The 16,904-nt window shown below is 52.9% G+C and overlaps 5 protein-coding genes across 5 annotated transcripts; 1 reads left to right on the forward strand and 4 right to left on the reverse strand.

The window, feature by feature from the left end:
• Window positions 1-1,436: 1,436 nt before the first annotated feature.
• Window positions 1,437-2,700, forward strand: PKC1_1 (Serine/threonine kinase; the record flags this gene model as incomplete). Its single annotated transcript, XM_062890137.1, has 3 exons — window positions 1,437-1,574; window positions 1,682-2,133; window positions 2,187-2,700. The coding sequence occupies 3 exons, from the start codon at window positions 1,437-1,439 to the stop codon at window positions 2,698-2,700; spliced, it is 1,104 nt and encodes a 367-aa protein (XP_062743835.1).
• Window positions 2,701-4,017: 1,317 nt separating this feature from the next.
• On the reverse strand, window positions 4,018-5,644 carry QC762_406840 (uncharacterized protein; the record flags this gene model as incomplete). Its single annotated transcript, XM_062890136.1, has 3 exons — window positions 5,409-5,644; window positions 5,216-5,342; window positions 4,018-5,159 (listed from the first exon to the last, which is right to left on the reverse strand). Exons 2-3 carry the CDS (start codon window positions 5,232-5,234, stop codon window positions 4,018-4,020), a joined length of 1,161 nt encoding a protein of 386 aa, XP_062743836.1. The 5' UTR covers window positions 5,235-5,342; window positions 5,409-5,644.
• A 1,855-nt stretch (window positions 5,645-7,499) lies between these two features.
• Window positions 7,500-9,623, reverse strand: QC762_406820 (uncharacterized protein; the record flags this gene model as incomplete). Its single annotated transcript, XM_062890135.1, has 2 exons — window positions 7,500-9,139; window positions 9,192-9,623. The coding sequence occupies 2 exons, from the start codon at window positions 9,621-9,623 to the stop codon at window positions 7,613-7,615; spliced, it is 1,959 nt and encodes a 652-aa protein (XP_062743837.1). The 3' UTR covers window positions 7,500-7,612.
• A 338-nt stretch (window positions 9,624-9,961) lies between these two features.
• Window positions 9,962-11,745, reverse strand: QC762_406810 (uncharacterized protein; the record flags this gene model as incomplete). Its single annotated transcript, XM_062890134.1, has 2 exons — window positions 9,962-10,401; window positions 10,455-11,745. The coding sequence occupies 2 exons, from the start codon at window positions 11,743-11,745 to the stop codon at window positions 9,962-9,964; spliced, it is 1,731 nt and encodes a 576-aa protein (XP_062743838.1).
• A 727-nt stretch (window positions 11,746-12,472) lies between these two features.
• NIT6 (Nitrite reductase [NAD(P)H]) lies at window positions 12,473-16,535 on the reverse strand (the record flags this gene model as incomplete). The annotated part of the gene is made up of 4 exons (XM_062890133.1): window positions 15,872-16,535; window positions 15,664-15,814; window positions 13,610-15,612; window positions 12,473-13,556 (listed from the first exon to the last, which is right to left on the reverse strand). Exons 1-4 carry the CDS (start codon window positions 15,931-15,933, stop codon window positions 12,473-12,475), a joined length of 3,300 nt encoding a protein of 1,099 aa, XP_062743839.1. The 5' UTR covers window positions 15,934-16,535.
• Between the last annotated feature and the right edge of the window lie 369 nt (window positions 16,536-16,904).

A 16,904-nucleotide genomic window follows, 5' to 3' on the forward strand; every position in this document is an offset into this window, starting at 1 on the left:
TATCCGACCAGGGGTGCCGCTACCACGCCTCCAGCGACCAGTGCTGGCTTTCCTCCACCACTGGGCGGGCCAGCACCATTCTCGTCGAAGCCTTTCCCCTTCTAATAAACAGGGACCGACGACAAGCAACAAGCACTCCTCCCCTCCCCCACCCCCTCCCCCTTAAATGCGAAACAGCTGCTGATGCCCTTTCCCAGTGCTGTAACTGCATCTAGCTTGGTCCCTTGTTTGTGTGCGCCTGTGCCATTTCGATCTCGAATTCCATCTTTTCGTCTTCCCCCCAAGAGAAGAGAACAAGCAAGCAATTGGCTTTCTTTGTTGTCGATACCCCTCAGCCTCTGGCCGACTGCCCGACCTGCATGCGTACCGCATCCTGCCGTTCTTCCCTAACACTCGCCTCTCCCCTCCTCCACCTCTACAACAACACCACCGCCGACGAACGACGCAAAACCGAGTGCGCCTGATAGATCCGACGAAATTGGCGACGCCGATTTTGACGACGCTCTCTACTGTATTATCACCTCGACGACGAGCGGCCGGTTCTCACGCCAGCTTTCCCGCTTCCGCTCTCCCACGCCAAGACCGGAGCCGAATGACGATCAGGTTTGGTGTTCTAGTGTCCCAGAATCACCAAAGCCGTTTTGAGCGCCGTCAAAGTGCATATCCTCAGGTTTTTGCATGGTCGTTTGAGTAGGAGCATCATCAAAAAGGACACGGAAAAGGGAGCAAAGAAGCGGTAGCCATGGGCAACAGCCAGGGCAAGCCTGTTGACCTCGATGGCGAAGGTGGGTTGCAACAAGGAATCGGCGCATATCAGGAGCGGTCATACTAACAACGAACAGTGAACTTGAACCACTTCCGCCTATTGCGAGTTGTCGGACGAGGAGCGTTTGGAAAAGTACGGATCGTCGAGAGAAAGGACACTGGGCTGTCGTTTGCGCTCAAGTACATTCGGAAAGATGAAGGTTGGTACACCGTTGGGATCCCTCAAGGTCCTGACACCACAGATCAAGGACACGACGACTGACATGCGTGTATACAGTTGTGCGATCTGAAAGTGTACGCAACATCATTCGGGAAAGGCGAATGCTGGAGCACGTGAACCACCCGTTCATCTGCAACTTGCGCTACAGCTTTCAGGACATCGAGTATATGTACCTGGTGGTGGATCTGATGAGCGGCGGTGATTTGCGGTTCCACATTTCAAGAAAAACATTCACAGAAGATGCCGTCAGGTTTTGGATTGCCGAGCTGGGCTGTGCTCTGAGGTATGTGCACAGGCAAGGCATTGTCCATCGCGATGTGAAGCCCGACAACGTCCTTTTGGACGGAGAAGGTCACGTCCATTTGACGGATTTTGTAGGTTTTATGAGCCATATGACAGGGCTAGCTACGAGCGTCTGCTAACCTACTCACAGAACGTCGCCTCCGATATCATGCCAGGCAAAAACCTGACAAGCAAGTCCGGCACCTTGGCATATCTTGCCCCCGAGGTCTACGCAGGAAACGGCTATGACGTACGCGCTGATTGGTGGTCATTGGGTGTCTTATTCTACGAATGCATTTACAACAAGGTACGAGAAAGCCCACAGCCGTTCCATGTCTTTGTTCTCTTCAACGCTGGCCCCACATCGCGGAGTTCACCGGGAAGCCGCATGAGTAAGACTAACACCCGTTACAGAGGCCGTTCGAGGGAAATTCCGAATCATCATTGAGCGCCGTTATTCAAGCTGCAAAGCCCAGGTTTCCCGTAACAAATCCTCCGGTGTCGCTTACATGCATGTACGCCATCCAGGCCGCCCTGGAACCCAATCCGAGCAAACGTATGGGCCACACATGGGAGAGCTTCATTCACAATGACTTTTTCTCCATGATCGATTTCATGGCCCTGGAAAGGAAGGAGATTGAGCCAGTGTTTATCCCATCATCCGAAAAAACCAACTTTGACGCTACTTACGATTTGGAAGAGCTGCTTTTGGAGGAGGCGCCGCTTGAGGCTCGTGCGCGCAGACAGAAACCTAGGGAAAGGTTAAAGGACGACGCGACAGACAAGGAGATTCGTGAGGACGAGCTCTACAGGATGATAGAGACGGATTTCCGCAACTTTGACTACACTGTGGCCGCTTATAAGAAGTAAGTTTCTCCATCATTTTCCCGCGGGTGCTCATGCTAACAACCGTTCCCAGAATCGCATCACAAACCACCCAACCAAACGGGCAACCAGCAGCCGCCGCCGGCAAAGAAAACCTCCAGCCCGGCACCGCCCAAACAACCGACACGGCCACAGCCGCGCCCGCCACGACAAACGGCAACTCCCCAACCGACAGCAACAAACTCACCCGCCCCCCGTCAAACCACTCGCGACGCAGCGCCCCAGGCCGCCCTCCCCCGCTGCCGCCATACCCCCAGTCTTACAACCCCCGCGCTGGAAACCGTTCGGGACCAGGAATGATTGTCGAGTCCCCAACAGGCGGCGTACAGGTTACTCTCGACGGGGGCGGTAGCTGGAGCGACCTTGCCAGACAGGACGCGACACTCCCAGCGGACGCCTCTGGGGCGAATAACGAACTGGATGGAAAGGAAAGCGGCGGTGGGGGTGTCTTTGGGTTTTTGAGCAGGAAGAAGGGGAGGGGGAATAGTCCGAAGCCTAAAGAAAGGGGTGTATTGGGCAAGGAGGGTGCGAGAGTGGTGATTGGGTAATTGTTTTTCTATCGTTATCATATTTTCTTTGTTGAACATCTTTTTTTTTCTGTCGTCGTCGTGGTACATTTTTACACACACATCTACACTATCGTTCTTAATTTGTTTTCTCATACACTGTTGACTGGGGAAGGGGATGGGGGTGGGGAGGGAAGAGGTAGTGGTTGTTGCATATTCTATCTTTATGGGATAGAAAAGGAGTCTGTTATTTTTCTTTTCTTTTTGTTTTTGCTTTTGTTCTCTTATGGTGGGTGGTGGGTGGGGCAAACAGGGTGGTATATTTTTTGCATGGGGGGGGCATCTCCTTTTATATTTGCTAGGTGGTGTGGTTGAGTGGGAATGAAAATGGATGGGGGAAAAGAAATACAGGATTTGTGTGTGGATGCTGAATGTGCGTGTGTTGTGTTCTTTGATTGCGTGTGCGGTTGTTTATTTAGGGTTTTCGTTGCGGGTTATTGTTGTTGATTGTATGTCTGGCCTGGTGAGCAAGCGTTCGTTCTGTCTTCTCTGTCCTGGGGCAACATGACAGGATGACAGAATGTGTGCAATGGTGTTGATGGGGTGGTTGGTGGTGGTGGTACTGGCTGGAGAAGTTATATACCCATAGCTTTGTTGTCGTATATACGTACATATTTGAAGAATAACAAAAAGTAAAATGATCATGATACGATGTCCTGTTGGAACTGTTGTGCTACGACTGGACTGCGCGCGCATGCTGGCCGACAGCTTCATACTCAAGTGTAGCAAGCTCGGGGGGGGAAACAAATGCCACTCAGATGGCCAGGACGAATTTTCCAGAGCATTGCCTTCAACACACGGGGTCACATAGTTGAAAGGCCTTCGATACCACTAGGCAGCATGTAGATACGCACCCAGTCACTTCACAATCATTTTACAATTCAAAGGGACACGAGATACACACACACACCATAATCACTCCTTGTTATTCGGGGTATCACAATCAAAATCCATAATTCCATGCTCGCCGCCCAAACAAAAACCCATCATTTCCCGATCGTGCTGGTGGCCCTCGTTAAAAACCTGCCGAGCCCCCCCCCCCTTACTGGGTACCCTCAGTCAGGAAAAGAGTGAACCACCCGATCAATACATTGACCCATAGTCCAACAACTCCCGAACGCCCAAAATAAATCCCATCCAATATCCCCAAAAATAAATCCAACAGACCCGCTCAATGCATACCCAACAACTTCGTCCAATGCCTCAAAAGTGCCGGAAGAGGATGCAGTTCGATGGAATCATCAATGGTACTAGGTTTCTTATTTGAGGACACCATTTTCCCCTAATCTTGAATCACAATCACCTCATCAGCGCCTTTCTTCCCCGCTTGGCAACTGGCTTGGAAGGTTTGACACCCTCCTCCTCCTCCTCCTCCTCCTGCTCCTCCTCCTCGGTTTTTTTGACAGCGGCGCGCCGGCCACGTCTAGCCTTGGGTTTTGGCATGTCCGTAGACCCCCACTCGGCTTTGCGCTTCCTCCCCTTCGGCGCTGGCTTCTTCTCCTCCTGCCTCCCCCCATCCTCCTCCTCCACCACCTCCTCCTTGTTCTTTTCCTCCTCAACGACCACAGGAACACCGTCAAGAGTAATCTTCTGCAAGCGAGTAGCATAGCAGCTTGTCCGGTTCCCAACTGTGACGTGAGCCAACGGTTCTCCCCCAGGGAGTGTAGGGTTCTCCGAGCCCTTGCTCCATCGATACTTGAAAAGCCAATCAGAGGGGAACTGGTGATAGTCACCGAGCACGCCAACAGCTGTCTGACAAACGTATCGGATCACCTCGTACAGAGTCTTAGTCTGCGCGTCGGTGAGATGGTTGCATCTCTGCTCTGGGTGGATCCGGGACTGAAACAGCACCTCGTCACCGACCCAGTTTCCGATCCCGCTGATGAACTTTTGGTTGAGAAGCATAGCTTTGACCGCGGCGCGACTGGCGCGACACTTGGACTGGAAGTACGCAAGCGTAAACCTGTCCGTGTCTTGCACAGGGTCGGGGCCGTTTTCTTTGAGAGGAGCATGGCTGCGAATGTCAGCGCCGGGGCAGTCCACGAGACGAACTCTAGCCAGGCGCCGATAGTCGGTGAAAGCCACTTCCACCGCGGGGTTGCAGGTGGTCGTGAGGTGGAATTTTGTGTATTTGGGAGGCCAGGTTTCGACGCGTGTGTCCGTGTCCCGGTAAAGGGACGAGTAGGATGTTTGGACGCCCCTAATCTGAAGCCAACCCGTCATGCCAAAATGCATCACCACATGCGGAGCCTTATCAAGGACAAGCCAAAATAGCTTGCCTTGCGACCCGGAGGAGATGACCTTCCTCCCGGTCAAGGCAGCCGAAACTGCGTCGCCGGTCGTGCCCGCCTTGCCAAAGACAATTTGGTCGTCGACAGCGGACGCGGTTCTGATGGTCTTGCCGACGAGATGTAGACGCAGAAAGTGCACGATGCGCGCGACTGGGTTTGGGTTTAGTTATCATGATGATACAGAACAGAGAGTCATGAAAACTTACCTTCAGCTATCTCAGGCATGTTTGCGAGATGTGATGACCTCTGTCTAGAAGTCAAAGTGCAAGATGCGACTCGCGTGGTTCGGTGATTTGGAGACCAGCGAGTGCGAGTCCAACTACTTGAAAGCAGCTGAGGCATCAAAGATGTCAGATAAGACCAGATAGAGATACCAACAGTTGTTGGAAGCAGACTTACAAAGATGGAAGACTTCTTTTGATGTGGAGGTGACAGAAAGTTGATCGATCACGAAGGTGAGAGTTGCATGTTATGGGGAAGGAAATTTTGGGAGAGACGCTCCAGGAAATATGGGGGGGTGTATATACATGGGAGGGACAGCGTTGCGGCGGAACCAAATGTACACATATCTTTCACAGGTACGCTGCTGCAGATGCTCCAACACGTGGTTGCGCCCCTGAAGCGTTGGCTCTTCGTCGGCGCGTCGTGCTCTTATGGACGAGGAGTCAAAGGCAAAACACGAGTGCTCTGCGACTTCACGTGATGTGGTCAAAGCGCCCATGTTCCCGGCAGCTGGCCAAGCTTTCAAGCTTTCGACAGCCCCACTCTGCCGCAGCGGGTTTTTCCACTGCCCCACACAAACTGGGCAGCTTCAAAAACTCTGCGACTGCAACTTTTTATCTTTCTTCCTCTCCCAACATCAGACCACAACCATCACAACCACCAATCTGCTTCTGGTAAGTCGCATTTGCTTCCGCAGACGCGCTTGACAACAGCAACATTTCTATGATGACACAACCAATACCGCAAACTAGAGTCTTTGACCTTCGGGTATGAAACTAGCATTGTCACGTCAGTCTGAACTTTGTTGCTGTTGTCGCCGCGCTGCATACCACCGACCTTTGCAATCCGGACAGGACTGACCAGCAAGCAGTACTCTGGCCTCCTACGAGCCACAGTCGCGGATGGGAATCATAACACCTGATTGATGGGCATCATTTGCCTGGTGGAGGTCGATGGGGACACAGCACCACGAACCGACCAACCGACCTTGAACAACTCTCACCACCGGTTGAGGCGTCAACGCTCTCAGGTCAGTGCCCTTCGTCACCCTCACCTCTTCCCATCCTCGGATTTCATGATGTTCTTACTTTGCTTCGGCAAGTTGGAATTACCGACTGAAATATCTTTTAATGAAGACACAAATGGCTGTTTCTGATTGAATCCAACACTTCTTACCTTTTCACTTCTCCATTGGTTGTGCGGCTTTCAGACGCTAACATCCATCAAGCAGATCATCCATACCTGTCACTGAGTAAGTCGACAGCTTCTTTCACCAGCACTCGCTGTGCTTTATGATGAAACGGCACTGGGCTCCGAAATTCCATGAGCAAGACACGCCACTTCTGCGACAGGCCTAGAAAACCTCGTCCACTGATCAGCACATCCATATCTGTCTTTTGCACACGCCGCATGGCAGAGAGTACGGGCTAACTCTCCTGGAAGTTGATCGGATTGTTTGATGCACCTAGATCGTTGGGGTTGTCTTTAGGGTAAGTTTTATCGACTTTTTTTCCCCACCACACTTTTATGATGACTCTAGATGACGAGTCCTATACGGGATTCCCGATGCGGACAACCTATTTTTTATACCATTCATGCCTATCTGAAAATTACACACTTCCATCACCTTTTGAAGTCGCAGGAGTGAGCTTTCGCTGACCAACTTCAAGATTTTAAGACATTTCATCTGATGATTGCTCGACACCTATTCGACCTCTTCTCATTTTCTGGTACGTTGTCGATATCACCACTCCTCACCCCAGCACCACTGCACATTATGATGACATGACAAAAAAATTGACAAGCATATGTCGGAGCCCTTCAAGCGTTGATGATAAGGTCTATGTCTGAATGTTCCCATGCCACATCACCTTTTGACCACCTGCAGTGATCATTGGCTAACTGTCGCAGATTGTTTTGATCATGATGATGAGCACGATGGTCTGTTGTCCTTTTGACCCGATCCTCAACGTAAGCACCCACTTTCCTTCTTGATTACCACCACCCCCGACTTTTATGATGATTTAAAATATTATCACGACGGTCTACATAGCAATCGCTTTGATGAAATGGCCAGTGACATGGCAAGATTTCTGATAAAGTCATCCATCATCACCTTCTTGATGTTTGTCTTGTGAATGTTCATGGGCTAACTCGTCCAAGTGTTCAGCGTTGTTGCTTTACTGGGGCTCATTTTTCACTATAATCATGACTCTGTCGTCGTGATATGGGGAAGAATACTGGTTTTTGTATTGAGCTTAATATTCTGCTCTACAGTACCATATGAAAATTGTCGAGTTTAAAGTATTCTTGTTTCCCTCTGTCCTGTGCTCAGCCGTCTCCCGCTGTCGCCAGCTGTATCGCGTCCCCGGCAACGCGATTTACAAAAGCAACCCAGCCAACACGCTCACCATCAATAGCCCACGCGCGGGGTTGTCCCAAGCAGAGGAGCCTCCACTGCTAGACGTTGGCTTCGCCGCGGAAAGTGACGTGGTAAATATTCCCGTCATGATCGTTGAGGTCGGCGCGGCCTCCTCCCCAGCAGCCTCACCATCACTCCTCTGCCCCGGCAACTGCCAATCACCGGCAGAATTATACCAAACCCCGTTGATCACGACCCCTTCTCCCCTCAACACGGCCCTCACAGACTCATCATCGCACGTATCTGCCACCTTTCGGATATAGCACCTCGCATTGGGGACATTTGTCGCGAGCAGCTCCGGCCCTGTCTTGTCCGCTTCGGGGGTGCCCTTTGTGGCAAAGGAGGCAAGATTGACTTTTTCGCCTGTGCTGATTGAGGATCCGAGGATGATCCGGGAAAAGATTTCGAAAGTGGTTTCGGGCTGGGAGTGAGAGGGGAAGTGACCTGCGTCGTAGATGCGGGTGAAGGAGAGGTTGGAGAGCTGGCGGGTTGAGCCGCCGGTGTAGGTTTTGTTGGTGAGGAGGGGGGCGTAGCCGGTTGTATGAAAAGCATTATACCGCGAGAAGGATCCGGCGATAGAGAGAGAGGTTGATTGCCCGCTGTACCAGTTGCAGAGGTAGTCTCTGTCGCCGGACAGCAGGGCGATCCGAACCCCTTGGGATAGTAGCTCTTTGATGGCTACCAGCGGGTCGTCCCGAAGGGCGGGGAGGGGGGGAGGGAGATCGGTGAAGTTTATTGGTGAGCCAATAGCGGATAGAAACTTGGGTGAGTTGAGAAAGGTAAGATAAGTCTGGTTTGGCAAGGGGTCGAAGGAGGGGGAGGAGATGTCGTATAACGACCTTGAGGTGTGTTGCTGGTATGGGATTGTGAGGCCGTAGATGCACTCCCAGGCTTGGAGGCAGACGAGGAGGGTTTCGGAGTTTGTCGAGGAGGAGGGGTGGCGGCAGGGGAGGAGGAGGTCGGAGCAGCCGCGGCGGCGGTGGTAGGCTGACATGATGGGGGTGGTTTGATCTTGGGTTAGTAGCGGGAGGTGGAAGGTGTTGTTGAGGGCCATGGTTACGTAGGATTGGGCTTGGGACAAAGGGTCGAGGCCGCAGGGGGAGAGGAGGCCGAGGGAGGTGATTTTGATGGGGAGGGTGGTGGATGAGGTGCTGGGATTTTGGGAGTGGAAGTAGGATGCGAGGAGCGCGGCGAGGGGGGCGGTGGTGCCTTTTGCGAAGAGGGATATCCCTGTGGAAGAGTTGGAGGGGGTGTTGTATTGGGGAAAAGTTGATAGGAAGGTCTGGAGGAGATGCCAGACTAGTCGGGCTGTCGCTGTGGTGTTGGCTGATGAGTTCAGCGGGTAAGGGGAAGAGAATGTGCCGTTCATGAAGGCCCAAGGGCTGCTCCATTTGGGGACGGGTTCAGGAGGGAAGATGGTTGTTGCGTTGTAGGAATCGTAGCTGCCGTTGGTGATGGGGGTGGTGTAGGAGAAGCCTACTGAGGGCTGCGGGCTTGGTTAATATCACGAACTCTGGCGCGGAGAGAATAAACTTTACAAGATCGATATACAGCATGTTTGATGCCCTGTCCCATCCCCATTCCCTTGCCTTGACCTCGAGGTGATCTTTATCCTTTTCTACCACCTCACAAGGACCATTCTCTTGCCAAAAGCCTGACATGGAGCTCCCTCCAGTCCCGCCATTCAGCCATATTGTGAGTGTCGAAGTCGGCTCCCGTGCTTCGATAAACCAAAAGAACAAGCTGGTCGACCGACCCTCAACTGGGATGTTGACCCAGCCAGAGAACTGCTTCTGTGCATCGAATGCCGTCTTGCAGGCACCCTTCGGAACTTTGTAGGAAATGGTGATATTTGGGTCGTGTGCGGCGTTTAGTGTTGTCAAGTTGGCATCTTGTAAGGGGACAAACTGAGCAAGCGCAGTAACTGAGAAGCACGCGCAAAACAACCTGACGCTGCGTGATAAGAGCATGGTAAACTAGGTGCTATCGATGCACTTAGACAACAGCCAAATAGACAAAAAAAACGAAGCAAGGCTCTGCTGGCACTTTTGACCAAAACATCGTGCGCAAGGCTTTCAGTGTGTGACCAAACCAGCAAGCACGACCTCCCACAGAATGGGATGGTCGCCTCTCACACCACTCCAGCCTTGTTGCCGGTTACCCAAAAAACCACCAAACATGACCCCATTGTGAAACGCTTCCCCAACCATCACCATCAGACGGAGAGAATACTGATCACAAACCCCCTCACTACCCGGGTGACCAACCTCCACGTGGCCGTGAACCCATCCACGGAGAAAAAACTCCCCTAACCCAACCTAACATTCCTCCAAACCCTCAGACACTCCTGCAAGTCCAACGCCAGCGTCCCCTCGGCCAACCCAGTACAATCCTTAATCATGGCCACCAGCAATGTAGCATACGCCCACACCACCTGCTCCTCCCTTAACCTCTCCAAATCACTCTTTCTCATCCCCCCATTCTCGGCCCAGTTCTTCCACAGTTCCAGCATCGCGCACAGCTTCGCCGTAAACTGGCTGTCCAGCACCATTCGATACAGCAGCGTCCCAACCACTTCTTTCATTTCCATGTTGGGCGCTACTTTTTCTTTCGGGTTGCTGTTGGATTGGTTCTTGAGCCAGGTCAGGTTGTGCTCAGCGACGAGCTTGGTGTCCCATTTGGGGGATTGGAGCGCCTCAAGGAGTCGGGCCTCTTGACGAGCGGTTCGGAGACGTTGCTGATCTTTCACTGGGGGGCTGTGTTAGCTTTGTCAGGTAGGTGAGGTGAAAAGGGCGACATACTGTCCTGCATCCGCATTTCGTTCTCCCTTCTTACTCTCTCCATTGCTGCTTGCGCTCTCTGGGCGGGTGGTAATTTTGCCTCGGCTGCCATGGCAGCCCGTTGGTCCCTCATCCTCGCGGTAAACTTGTCCAAGTCAGCAGCGCCATCGTTGTATGTCGTCGCCCATTCTGGTGTGGCAGATTGCTCGACCACATTGAGCAAGACCAAAACACCACATGGTACAGTTTCCTTCCTCGAGAAAGTAAGAATATCATCCGGGATTTTGTACGACCAGAGGATCGTCTGCGAGGTAGTCCCATAAGCTGTCGCCGCAGAGGCAAACCATGCCCCCGACGAAGAAGATGACCGCACCCTAATATGATCAACAGGCAACGAGTCCAAGTTAATCGTGCTAGTCAACTGCGCCTCCTGCCTCAGCGCAGTAACAATTCCCTCCGTAGAAATCTGGCACGTAATCGGTATACTCGACTCCCCCCACTTCTTCTGTTGCGTCCTCGGCCTCGACGTCTCCGTCTCCGTCTTGTGAAGACTCTCACAAGAAGCATGCTCCCCTCCAGTAGTAACCTCCTCCATGCTCCGCCCCCCTTCTTCCTCCCCCTCCACAACCCGCGGCGGCGGCGGAGGCGGCAACCGCACCCAATAAGGAGGCAAATCCCCCCAACTCCTCCTCGTCCACCCCCCCTCCCAATTCACCACCAAACTCAAATGCCCATCACTCCCATCCAAAGGCCCAACACTCAACGCCTTCTTCCCGCCCGGCCCCGTCATCAAAGTACACCCCACCGGCGTCCACAACCCACTCCCCCTCAACATCCTCCACCCATACCCATCCGGCACAGCCCCCAGATCCAACAAGTAACAAACCAGCTGGTCAAACTCCACCTCCACCTGCGGCTGCCTCAGCTGGTCGGCATATTCCACCCGTTGAGTGTTCAACCCAATGACGTTAGTCCTCCAGTTGAACGTCGTCCACGAACCCCCCGGGATGGAGGAGCGGTGTGAGGACACGCTCCAGTACTCCTGGCGGTCGGTGAAGCGGTCCATCGGGCGGACGGCGTAGCGGGGGAGCTCTACTTCGATGATCCTATTCACGACGTCGGAGCGGGTGAGGGCCGGGAGGCGGGAGTGCCGGAGCATGCGTTTGATGCGGGAGAGGGCGGCGAGGGTGACGGCTGTGTTGTAGAGGATGGGGAGGACGCCCAGGACGGCGAGGGGGACGCCGATGTAGGTTATTATGTCTGTTGCTGAGTGACTGCCGCCGCCGTTGTCGGATTCATGGAAGCCGGACATTGCGCAGAGTGAAAGAACGCGTGAAACTGAGGTCAAAGTAATAAGTGAGTGTGAAGATGGGATTGAAGATGATCTGCTTGGAGATTATTATACTAGAGAGTGTGAAACATCAACATATGATAGATGAAAAGGAGTGACAACAGGTGGGGTTATGTATAAATGTTGATGACAAGAAGCAAAAAAGCCTTCAAACGGTTGATCTTCATATTCATCGGCAAGCGAGGAACGAGACCTCAGCCGCACGCGGTACCAATGTTCCATGGTGACAGGGGGTCCTGCATGGCGGCGTCCGAGCAATTAGCTACCTAGGTAGCCGTAGAATCTGAGGTACCGGTGCGAGATGATCTTGGGTTCCAAAACCCTCTGACCTTGAGAAAGGCGAGTCGAGAAATACAGGAAATGTTGCCGGATCTTGGGCAAGATGATGAAAACGCATTCGCTGCGTTTACAAGAGGTTGAAGGGTTGAAGGATTGGAGTGAGAGATGTAAGCCAAGGAGAGGGTTAGGGTTGCGTGCCCGGTACAGTTGACTACTAGGGCAGCAAACATCGTCATTCTCAAAACACAAGAATATACTCGTTCTATGTTCAAGGTGTTCTCCATTGAAAGCCAGATGTGCTTCATCAACATAACAAAAGCAATCCCAGATCATGTTACTCCCAGCACCATATCCGCCATCGTTGCATTTTACCATCTCATCAATATCCAAAAGAAACCACCCATTTCCCTCACCAATCCGGTGCACTCCCACACCCCCCTCCCCCAGCCATAACCTCCACCGGCCTCCTCATCCTATTCTCCGCATGCGGCTTCACCCCAGGCTTCTTCGCCCTATGTCCCTTCCAGTTCCCACCCGCCGGCGTTTCCAACCCCAGCTTCCTATCCAACTCCTTCAACTGTCCCTCTCCCGCCTCTCCACTCTTAACCATCCACTTCTTCGTCCCCAACTTCTCATCAAGCTCCTCAACCGGCGGCAGCTTAACATAAACCATCCCATCGTCTCTCTCCTCCACCTCGAAGGTAGCAATCGACAGCTCCGAATCATTCTTGCAAGCACCATTGGACAAGTCATAGTTCCTCTTGTGGTGCGGACAAGAGACATACGGCGCCTCACCCGTGCTGGGAGAAGACGAGCTGGTCCCAACCAGACCATCAGACAGGATAAACGCCCGCTTGTGAGGGCACATCTGCTGAGTGCAGTAGTACTTCCCCTTGACTTTAAACAGCGCGAGCTGGGTGTCGCCTCGCTTGACAGCGGCCGAGATGCCGTTGGGAATGTCATCCGCGCCCTTGAAGTACGACGACTCGAGCATCGGCTGCCAGGTCAACGATGACCACGTCTTGGACAGCCCGGCGAAATCTTCCTTGGCCGAGGCGTCGCTCGGCCAGAAAGTCGGGCGGAGCTGGCCGCGATCCGTGTCGAGCTCCATTGTCTCGACTGTCTCTGTCGTGTTGGCGAACTGCTTGAACTGCGCGGCAATCTCGGGGTTGTTGATCGCTTCGGCCCACTCGTCAAAGAAGCTGTCGACCAGTTCTTGCATCTGGGCTTCGAGGGAGGCGTTGAGACCGAGGCTGTCGTCGAGGATCACAGACCTGAGGTAGGCCAGACCGCCTGGGAGGGCTTCGAGCCAGCGAGCTGTGCGCTGGAGCTTGTCGGCCGTGCGGATGTAGAACATCAGGTAGCGGTCCAGAATGGGGATGACTTCAGTGGGCGGCACGTCTTTGGCGAGGAGCTCAGAATGTCTGGGCTTGGCACCGCCATTACCGCCCACGAAGATGTTGAAGCCTTTCTCGGTGGCGATGAGGCCGAAGCTGGGAGAGAATGTCAGAAATGGGATATTTAACGGAGAAGTGAGAAGACATACTCTTTGTTTTGAGCTTCGGCGCACTCGCGCACACAACCACTCACCCCACCCTTGATCTTGTGAGGAGCGCGAAGAGATTTGTATCGCTCCTCCAGGCGGACAGCCATGCCGACACTGTCACCGATGCCATAGCGACACCAAGTGGTACCTACGCAACTCTTGACTGTCCTGAGGGACTTGGCATAGGCGTGCCCAGACTCCATGCCAGCATCCACCAACCTCTTCCAGATGTCAATAAGATCCTGTTTCTTGGCACCAAACATGTCGATTCTTTGACCGCCAGTGATTTTGGTGTACAGCTTATAGTCTCTCGCCACCTCTCCAATAACCACAAGCTTTTCAGGGGTAATCTCTCCAGCCGATACTCGAGGTACAACCGAGTATGTGCCGTTCCGCTGGATGTTGCCCAGATATCTGTCGTTGGTTTCCTGCAGACCATGGTGAGGCTTATCCATGACGTGCTTGTTCCATAAGCTTGCAAAGATGCTGGCCAGCGTGGGCTTGCAGGCTTCGCACCCTATGCTCTCTGGGTCGACGCCGGCTTCCTTCATCACTTCCTGGAATGTGGTCAACCGCTTGACCATGATGATGTTGTAGAGATCAGCACGGCTGTAGTTGAAGTGAGGGCAGATGGTGTTCTTGACCTCATTGCCCATGTCCTTCATAGTCTTGTTGAAGATGGAGGTCACGAGAGGCATGCAACCTCCGCAGCCTGTGCCAGCTTTTGTGCAAGACTTGACCTCCCCGATGGACTTGCAGGTACCGTCCTTGACAGTGTTGACAACATCTGCTTTGGTGACATTGTGGCAACTGCAAATTTGGGTGTCATCGTCGAGATCATCACCATCGTCAGCACCCTCCTTCTTGGCACCAAGGATAAGTTGCGACGGTGGGACGTCGAGCTCTTTCTGGTTCTTGACTAAGGGGACAAGCTTGACGTAGTCGGATGTGTCACCGATCATCATGCCACCAAGGAGGTATTTGCCGTCCACCGAGAAAATGTACTTCTTGTAGATGTTGAGAAACGGGTCCTTGTAGGTCAAGGCCTTGACTGGGGCCGGAGGGGCGCCATTGGTGAGCACCTTGACTGCTGATAACGGCGAGGCGGGTTTCTTCTTTGCCTTTGCGGGAAGGTACTTTGGCCCGTCACGGTCAGCAAAGAAGTCTCCAAAGCTGGCAACCTCGACGCCTAGCAGCTTCAGCTTTGTGCTCAGGTCAGGGCGTTTGTATAATCGTGGCTGATGATGTTGTGATTGTGTGAGGTTGAATGTGAGAACGTCAGCCATTTCCACTCCCGGGGCAATCAGACCAAACGTCTGACCTTGCCAGCTTGCGCACTCTCCAATGGCGTAGATGTCTGGATGGCTGGTCTGAAGGCTGTCATCAACGACGATGCCGCCGCCACGGTCAGCACACAGAATGCCTGATTGTCTGGCCAGCTCGTCTCTTGGTCGGACACCGATAGCGAAGCAAATGGTCGAGCACTCCATGTACTCGCCATCTTCAAAGTGAACACCCTTGACGCTGTTGTCCTCCGTCACCTCAATCCTGCCCACTCTCTTGCTGAGCAAAACATCAGCACCGAGGCTTCGCACTTGTTCCACAACCATGCCGCCTGCGTCAGCGTCCAGTTGCCGGCTGAGAACCCATCGATTGCGCTCAATGACTTTGACCTTCTCGAAGCATCCCAAGTCCATCATAGCCTTGGCAGCTTCGAGTCCCAACAAGCCACCTCCTACTACGGCACCAACTGTGCCCTTTTGGTTCGCTGAGAAAGCAATGAGCTTCTCCAGGTCCTCGACAGTCCTGTAAACAAAGACGCCCTTGGCGTCATGACCGGGCGTGTGTTTTGGCAGCACGGCATCGGAGCCAGTAGCCAGAACCAAGATGTCGTAACTGACTTCGTCACCATTTGCGCAGGTTATGGTCTTTTTGTTTGGGTAGATTTCGGTGACTTTGGTGTTCAGGTGGTAGCTGAGAGCTCCGTCAGGTACAGCTGTGTACTGCAGCATTGGCGTCAGTGTTGCTCATGGACGTCAAGAGCAGAGACATACCCATTCTAGTGGATTCAGGTACAAGTTCTCAATCTTGCGATGCTCAAAGAAGCTGGTCAAGCCAACTCTGTTGTATGCCAAATGTGGCTCTTCGCCAACTACTACAACGTTGTACTCGCGCGATCTGGCATCGAGTTTGAGGAGTTTCTCTCTGTTGGGAGGTTAGAGATATCCGCATTCCAGGGACTTAAACCGGCCCATTGCTCACATGAAGCTGATGCCCACCATTCCCAAACCAACAACAACAATCTTCTTGCGCCCGACTGCCATTGTGGGCAGGCTGTGAGGAGGATCGTCCAGAATGGGGGTTATCAAAAGAGAAACAAGCCAGTTGAACAATGACAAGATAAGACGGGAGTCGTAGAGAAGCCAACCCGAGTCAATCAAGGCTGGCGAGGCTGGATCAATGTCGTCAAAAAGCTAACCAGGAGAACATCAGAGGAAAGAGAAGTGACAAAAAGGAGAGGAACAAGACGGGATGTAGACATGGTCTATCATGGTGGCACTGCCATCGTCAGAGCATCTGGCCGGACACACGGCGAACGATATCTAATCTCTCATCAAGGTAGGCATTCAGAGGCAATCAAGGAAATGCACATCTCCGGAGCCGTGCAGGTTGGTGTGTGAAGACGGCCGCGGACAGGCCCCAGGGGCGATTCATGACCATTTGGTGTACCAATGAGCATAGTGCAATATGTAATGACGCATGAAAGGCACCGGAGAAGCAGCAGCCACTTCGTTCAGCGACCGTGGGACTCCTCTGCTTTTGCGGATTCCTAGGTAGACGTTGCAGCGCGGGAGATGGTGATCTTTGATAGCGGATATCAGTGCAATGATAACACTTATCGGGCCAATCAGGTGCCGCAGATTCCAACTTGAATCCAATGTGGAAGGAAGACACCCGCGGAGATAGAGGCAGGCACGGGGATGATTCGGGGTGGACCAAGAGATTAGAGTTTTCTGCCTGTGTTTGCTTTACTTGACTTGCCGGAACTAATAATTGATCTGGGCTGTCTTTTGCAACGGCTTTTCCTTGACATCTCCGAACACACAAAACCCCCACTGACCCCTCGCCATCCTCACCAAATCCTCTTTAACGGTCTCAATCTACACTCTCCCCAGTGGCAATCCGGCCCCTGAAAAGAACGTAACTATGGCTAGCTAAGGTTCATTACTTGCCTTCAGAAAGGATGAGTCCTCAGAGTTGACGTTGCATGTCATACACGGCCCCACTCGGGCCC

Source organism: Podospora pseudocomata, chromosome 4 (assembly GCF_035222375.1).
Source record: "Podospora pseudocomata strain CBS 415.72m chromosome 4, whole genome shotgun sequence".
Taxonomy (NCBI): domain Eukaryota; kingdom Fungi; phylum Ascomycota; class Sordariomycetes; order Sordariales; family Podosporaceae; genus Podospora; species Podospora pseudocomata.